General features: G+C 25.2%; 1 protein-coding gene across 1 annotated transcript; it reads left to right on the plus strand.

The window, feature by feature from the left end:
- Positions 1 to 8,204, plus strand: LOC134831038 (uncharacterized). Its single transcript, XM_063844673.1, has 3 exons — positions 1 to 333; positions 7,308 to 7,733; positions 7,796 to 8,204. Exons 2-3 carry the CDS (start codon positions 7,337 to 7,339, stop codon positions 7,894 to 7,896), a joined length of 498 nt encoding a protein of 165 aa, XP_063700743.1. The 5' UTR covers positions 1 to 333; positions 7,308 to 7,336; the 3' UTR covers positions 7,897 to 8,204.
- Positions 8,205 to 8,567: the final 363 nt, after the last annotated feature.

Here is an 8,567-nt window from a genome sequence, read left to right on the forward strand (position 1 = left end):
TTGAAGAATCAAGTCGCAATTTTTAACGCGCTCGTCATTCATCACACACATATTTATCCGTGCTTCGCGTCGTCGTCGTAGACACCCACACAAAAAGTTTATTTATTTATTTATTTATATACGAAAAAAAAGTGCCAGTTTTTCTAAATATAAATACATTGATCAATTAATTAAAGATTGAATCATCTTCAAGAAATAAAAAAAAAACTGAAATCATCTGCTGCTAAAACAAAAAAAAGAGAAGAAGAAGAAAAAATCTTAAAAGTGCCTCAGAAAATAATAATATTATTTTTGCACAAAACGCTACAAAAATAAACATTTTTCACGGTCAAAGTATGTGTTGCACTCTCATTTATTTACTTGGCATTTAAATACTTGTTCATTTCTCATATAAACACAGAGTCGTGATTTTGAGTGTTTTTCGCTGCAAAAGGAAATTCTTCTAGAAAGTTTGTCTTATCTCGACGTACAAAATTTCTAACATTCGCATCTCGTACGATGTACGAAGGAAGACATCGCTAAACAAGTTTTTCAAAAATGGTTTTCGCGAATGAATTGAATGTCTGGCGTACGTTCTGTGAAAGAAATGAATGATGTACAAAACGAAGAGGAATGTATTAGTTACCGATTTTTATTGTGATTCTTATGTGAAAATCGCGTCTGGACCATTTTAAACGACATATGGAATGAAAAAAAATTAAATTAATTAAATTTTATTATAAAAAAAAAAAAATTAAATTAATTTTTAAAGATTTTTTTTATTTAAGAAGCTAAAAAACTTGGATTAATTAAAACAATTTAAATTATTTTAATTTCATTAATTTAATTAATTTTAATAATTTAATTTAATTTAATAGTATATTAATTTTAATTTATTTAATTAAAAATTTAATTATTTTTTTTATAAAAATTAAAAAAAAAAGAAAAAGCGGTTCAATGAAAATAATTTTAAATTTTTAATTTAATTAATTAATATTTAATAATTTAAAAATATTTGTTTGTTTCTATAAAATTAAATTAATTTGAATTAAATTTATTTGAAAAAAATAAAATAAAATATTTGAAAAAAAAAAATATTTTTTTAAACTAAAAAGTAGGCACGAGAAACGAGTTTTTATCAATAATTATACATTTTATTGAATTAATGAGCGCCCTGATCTCTATTAGAACGTTTTTGTTGTTGAGTGATATAGCAAAGAAGGTGGCTGTGTACGAGATAAATTGACCAAAATGACGTAATATTCAAGAATAAGTTTCGCGAGTACGATAAGATCGCATTAAAATTCTGAATGGGCAACCACATTACATGAGCGAGGCAACCTTGTAGTCGCACCAAGGTTAAAAATCCATATTTGTCGGATAAAATGCTCGAAATATTTTTTATGTAACGCCTTTACTTTACATCCGTACAAAAAACATATAAACAAAAAATTTACCTGTTTGAACGAGATTAAGATGCAGCGAAAAAGTAAACAAAAGTAAAATTCGCTCATCGTAAAATAAATCGTAATGAATTTTTTTTCAAGGTGCATAATGACCTTCAATGTTTCTGTTTTAAAATAAATTTGTCATATGTTCATGAAATTTGCCAGATTTTCAGCTTTGAAGTTGATTTTTTGTCATAATTTTTGTCACACATGTGTTTAAAAAATCATTTAAAAAATATGTGATCGTAGGTCGGCGCGCGATTCAGCTGATGACAAAATTGTGTGTTTCATTACAAATATTTGTTCTGTTTGGTGTGTCGGTCGTTCAAATACAAAAAAAAAAAATTAAAAAAATCATGTAGGAAGACACGGATTTCTTAAAAAATATGCTGTCTGTGAAAAAAAACTTTGGTGACGACATGAAATAATAAAAAATAGGAGTTTTTTTGTGTAAAGTAAAGTTTGGTGAACTTTTGTGTCTGTTTTTAAAATAGACGTCGCATAAACAGTGAATCGTTGCCATTATGTGATTACCAGATAAGATATTGACTTGTAATTGTAGGTGTTGGTTCAGTGTAGTCGCAGGGTTGAGTCACATGGTTATTTATATCAACAAAAGAGCGAAATTACAAGTGAATGACGACAATTGAAGTCTTTTATTAGAGACAAGACAATAGAGGTGATAATTTTGCTTGTATTGTCTAGAAAAGTGAAATAAACCGTTATGAGGATTATTTGAATTTACTTTGAGTTTGGAGGGATTTTTTTAACATTTCCATGGCCTTTCTGAGAAAATATTGAAAATTTTAGATTTTCTTTGGAGGTCAAACTTTTTTATTTACATTTTGAAGCAGATTTTAAAAACTTTAAGTCATATTTTGAGGACTTTTTGATTTTTCCAGGAAAAAAAATGTTTTTTCCCAAAAGAAGAATTTAAGATTTTTTTTTCTTTAAAAATAAATTTTTATATACAAAATTAACTTTTTGGTCAATTTTAGGAGAATTTTTTTATTGAGATGTGAAGCAAATTGCATCAAAAATTAAAAATTTTGTAAAAAAATATTTTAAAATTAAATTGCTTTTAATGTTTTAAAGAAATAAAAAAATCATCTAAGTTTTTTTTTCTTAGCAAGTGAGATTTCAAAAAATGTTTCACCTTAAATTTATTTTTTTTTATTTTATTTTTTTTTTTAAATTTTTTCTTATTTATTATTTATTATTATTTTTTTTCTTATTATTTTTTTTAAAATTCAAAGAAAATGATAACACTTGGTGATTTAAAAAAATATTTTTTTTACTCAAATTTCAAAATAATAATTGTGGTATTATTGAAAAATTAAGATAAAAAATATTGAAAATATTCTTTTTTACTTGAGAAACTGGAATAATCGAAAACCTTTAAAGATTTTGATTAACTTTAATGAAATTTGAAAATTTATTTTTTTTTTTATGAAAAAATTAATGAATTAAATTAAAAATTGAATAGAATTAAAAAATAATTCGTTTGGTCAAAAAAAATTAAATTCTAATTAAATTTAAAATTAATTAAATCACAACTAAATCTAATGTCGAAGTAAATTCATAATAAATTAAAAGAAATTGCAATTTAATTACCTAATTTACCATCCAAAGACCCAATAAATACCAAAAACCACTTTGTCAATATTATTTATGCTAAGAAAAACATTTTTATGAAAATCTCTTTTTTATTATTTAGAAAAAAGAAAACCGCAATAAATTTATTTCTAAGCAAATTTCTCATCTAACCCAAACTAGACTTGAAATGACCGACCACCAGCGAGAATGTTGTAAACTGAACCACAAAATTGTTGCTAAAGCCATAAAAATAAAAGTACCACTTTTGTGGTTCGTAAGAGGCTTATGCTAACGGTCTCAATTGAAATTCATATTTTTTTTTTTCTTTATTTTATTTTCAAAGTGCGTTTTTTATTGTGCGTGTTAACAACTTAATTTCTCTCGAAGGGAACGTTAATCAAAAAAATGCATGTAGGCGATCGGAATGACACCAAAACAATAATAATTATTATATTTTACAGTTTTCACAAGTCTAAAGTCATTTCTCTGTCTAAAGTCACAACAAGAACAACAACAACAAATGCACGTCTTTGTTTATTTACAATGCTTTCAATCAAATTGAATGAGCGGAGCAGCAACATGTGATCTCAATAAAATTGTTGAACTTTTGTTTTTTATTTGTCTTCTGCGTAACAGATGATTTGAATTCTTATGAAAAGTGGTTTTTTATGGGCGCGAAGAATTTTAATAAAAATTCTAGAATAAAGAAAGCGCCTTAGTTGAGGAGATTTGTGTGTGAAAGACTCTTAAAAATATTAATTGAATTCTGTTTCTTTGTTTTTTTTACGAGCTTATGTTAATTTATAATAGCATTTGATTGATAAATGTTTTTGTAAACTACGACACTGACACATGCTACATGCCGTTTTATAAAACATCTTTAACCGATTTAACGCGTGATTTCTATCAAAATATGAATTTGTAATTAGGAACTCGATCTTTGTTTAATTTTAGAATGAGCGTATTTTGATTTTTAATTAATTTTAATCGCTTTTAGTTTATTATTTTTATTAGAGATAAATTAAATTTTGGAGACCAAGAGTACTAAAAGTGATCAAAAATTAAATTTTTTACCGTTAAGAGTACTAAAAATGATCAGAAGTTAAAATTTGATCTAAAAGAGTTCTAAAAGTGATCTAAAAGAAAAACAGTCATGAAATTTTTCAAGTCAAGATCTAACAAACTTTTGATGGATTTCAAAGCTAAAATTGAATAAATATTCATTCTAAAGAATTTTTTAAAATTTTTACCGTTTTTTCGAAAAAGAAGAAAAAATTGAAATTTTTCAAGTCAAGATCTAACAAACTTTTGATGGATTTCAAAGCAAAAATTGAATAAATTTTTAATAAAATAAAAAAAAATTTTACGGTCATGAAATTTTTCAAGTCAAGATCTAACAAACTTTTGATGGATTTCAAAGCTAAAATTGAATAAATATTCATTCTAAAGATGATTTCCAACAAAATCTCCTCGATTTTTGAAGAAATAAAAAAAATTTTCAGAAATTAAAATTTGATCTAAAAGAGAATTAAAATTTTTCGTTAAAATTAACTAAAAATGAATTAAAAGTCTAAAATGAATCAGGAATTTAAAAATTTTTCAAGTCAAATTAAAAACAAACTTTTGATGGATTTCAAAGCTAAAATTGAATAAATATTCATTCTAAAGATGATTTCTATCAAAATCTCTTTGATTTTTGAAGAAATAAAAAAATTTTTTTTTCATGACCGTTTTTTCGAAAAAGAAGAAAAACGGTCATGAAATTTTTCAAGGCAAGTTTTAACAAACTTTTGATGGATTTCAAAGCTAAAATTGAATAAATATTCATTCTAAAGATGATTGCCATCAAAATCTCAATGATTTTTGAAGAAATAAAAAAAATAATTTTCAAGACCGTTTTTTCGAAAAAGAAGAAAAACGGTCATGAAATTTTTCAAGTCAAGATCTAACAAACTTTTGATGGATTTCAAAGCTAAAATTGAATAAATATTCATTCTAAAGATGATTTTCATCAAAATCTCTTTGATTTTTGAAGAAATAAAAAAAAAATTTTTTGGGGCACAGCGTTACTGACACACACACACAGACGACAAGTCGAATTTAATACCGCATTTTTTCTTCGAAATGCGGTAAAAAGTACTTAAAAGGACCAGATATTAAAACAAATTACCTAAAAACTATAAACGGACTGCCTAAAACTGCATTTTACATTAAAATATTTCAAAACGCACTAAAAAATTCAAATTAGAACAGCTTCCGCCTTTTGTTTTTCTTTCAAAGAACTTCGAATAATAAAAAATTTAATTCCTCACCAAATAAAAAAATTAATCATACCAAAAACAGAAGTAAGCCAGACCATTATCATGCAACGTCTCACCGATAATCCCACCATTTCCAAGTATCGAATCGCATTTAACGTCGATAAAAACTGACATTTTCGAAATATTGAAACAAAAAATCGCCCATAACGAAAAACGTTTCTTTGTTCCGCTCATTTTCTTCTACACGATACATCAGTTCCAATTAGTCTTAATTGATTCTTGGTACACACAACTGATTAAATTAGACAGACCGAAGCGAAAAAAAAATAGAACATTCCATAATATTTGAGGAGTGTGCCCATAAATAAATTGTGTCATCACAACACTTTGTTGAGACATATATTGGTTGTTATGCTTTTGTTTTGATGAGCATTAAATTACCAGTCATCGCCATTGTCGTCAATTAAAATCACGTATGTTTACCTTTTTAATGTGAGGTTTATTGTTTTTTTATGGGTTGTTTGTTTTGGTCGTGCGATGTCTTCCAAGAGAGAGAAAGTAGAATTTATTTCTTTTTATTGGAGCTCCGATTACTGGCTTGGTTGAGTGATTTTTTTGAGACGAAACCGCAAAATGTTTCAACGTTGGTTGCTCAATAAATGAACGATCGAATAATAAACACAAAGAAATCGAAAAGTAGTTCAAACGGCGAATGATCGACATCAAAAGCGAATAAATACAAATAAATTGAATAGGAAACATCAATCAGAAGTTAATAAATACAAATTGATTAGTGTTTATTGGATTTTTTTTTTTTTTTGAAGAGACATTTTCATTAAAATTCGTTTAAATTTAAATTTTTATATTAATTTTGACTGCAAATGGATTAAAGGTGTGAAATTTTTCATTAAAAATGTTAATTTTTGATTTTTTTAAATTAATTTTATTTTAATTAATTTATTTTTTTTTAAATTTCATTTAATTTATTTTGTCAAAAGAGTCGAATTTTCGACAGTTTTCGATTTGTTTATATATTTTTTTTTTTTGAAAATTAGAGAATTAATAATTCTTTTATTTTATTTTTTTTTTAATAAAATTTTTAAGTTTTAAAAAAATTATAATTTAATTTGAAAAAAAAATTCAAATATTTGAACACATATTTTTTTTTAATTTAAATAAATTTATTTTTTAAAAAGTATTTTCGACTATCAAAAATTAAAAAAAAAATTTGTCCAATTCGAAAAATTAATTGGGATCAAATAATTTTAAATAAATTGCAAATGGCACAAAAATTCGTCACAAAAATAAATTTAAAATTTTTTTTTTATTTATTTTTTTTTAAAGCCAAAATTACTCTAAAAATAAATTTTTTGTCAAAAAAAAAATATTTTTTTTAAATTTATTAATTTTAAAATTATTATAAATTAATTTATTTATATTTTTTTTTGGTTTTTCACTAAAAAAATATTTCAAAGTGAAAAAAAAAAATAAAACGTGACTTTTTTTAAAATAATTTTTTTTTGATCATCCTATCGAATTTTTTCACAAGAAAAAAATAAAAATAAGAAAATTCAGTGAAAATCCAATAAATGATGACATTTTTGTTCTATTTTTCATGCTCAGTCACTTATGAAGCGAAACAAGTGACCTTGACATCAAAACTATTTATACGTTTTATTAGGTCTGTTCATAACAAAAAAAAACTCATATATATGACAAACATACGGTAACACCAATTAGAAAATTACTTCATTCACGCTGAATTTGCAAATTTTTATTATTGTGTGTGAGGAGTTGCCTGGTTCATTTTGCATAGAAATTTCTGGTTCGCCTCAAAATGGAAGAAAATAACTCTTTAATGACTTTTGCTTATGAAAAATGACGCACATCTGGTCCATATCATAATTTTCGTTGTAAAGCGTTGCAAAACAGAAAATAGTTTTGTTTTATTTTTAGAAAAAATATTTTTTTTTGCCGCACGTCAATTTTCTTGAGATTTTTTAATATTTTTTTCTAATTTCAGACTTGAATTAATTCCGACATCACACAAAAATGGCGAGAAAGCCCCATTTAAACACTTGCTGCTGCTATTCGCTGCGTACGGGAACAATTATCTCCGGCGTAATTGGCATCGTCTTGGCCATTATCAACTTGATCTTAATTTTCACAACGCGCGCCGAGTTCAAAACCATCATCATGGACTGGCTGCCATCGTCTGTCGTCAAAATTATCATCGCCATCAATCTCGCCATGACAATTTTGATCAGTATTTTACTCATTGTCGGTGCCATGAAACGAAATCACTATTTGATGTTGCCATGGGTCATTTTGGGCATCATGTTGGCAATTGGATTGCTTATCTCGGTACTTTATACGGCGATTGTTCTGTTGATTGACGGCTTTATTTCGGCGGGAGTGTTGTGGATTATCGTTGGATTGATTGTTGTTGGTAAGAATTTCACTGAATTTATTAAAAAAAGAGAAATTTTTAACATTTTTTGTTATTTTTAGCAATTTATGTGTACATGTGGGTCATTGTCTTCAGCTACTTCTCCGATCTTAAGGACGAAAATGATCGTGGACGTTACGCTAAGCAACCGTATAGGCGATAAATTGGCGGAGAAATTAATCTTTAATATATTTAATGGATATTAAACCCTCTGAATCCTTAATTTTTAACACTTAAGATTATTCTTAACTTAATTTCACTTAACGTTTAAGTTTTTTTTCATTAATTTATTTTTAGTTTTTACATTTTACAAAATATTATAACAAAAAACAAACAAATTTAATGTTAAAAAGGGGTCTAATAGAGATCCATAAGATGTGAAAATAAATGTGCCTTATTAACGTAAAATTTTTCTTTCCATATTTTTAACGTTAGTTCACGCAGGGAGGCTCGTTTCAAACATTTTTCGTAAGATTTTTTTTTTGCCACACAGATTTTGCTAAAAATATTAATTTTTGGCCTTTAAAAAAATTTCAGACGCTTAAAATGAGACTCATTAGGTAAGAAAAATAAATTTTTAATTAAAAATCAATTCAAAAATGTTTAAAAATAAAAAAAAATAATTAAAAAATTTTTAAAATTATTTTCATTAATTTTATATAAAAAAGTGAAGAAAAATATCATAGTTATTTCGAAAATTAAATTTTTTCCTCAAGAAAAAAAAATAATTTAGGACAATCGTAAATAAAAATTAATCTTAAACTTTAAACAAATTAAAAATTAATTTTAAAATGAAAAAAAAAATAATGTAAAAAGTCATCGATTTACGTTCAA

Source organism: Culicoides brevitarsis, chromosome 2 (assembly GCF_036172545.1).
Source record: "Culicoides brevitarsis isolate CSIRO-B50_1 chromosome 2, AGI_CSIRO_Cbre_v1, whole genome shotgun sequence".
NCBI classification, from domain to species: domain Eukaryota; kingdom Metazoa; phylum Arthropoda; class Insecta; order Diptera; family Ceratopogonidae; genus Culicoides; species Culicoides brevitarsis.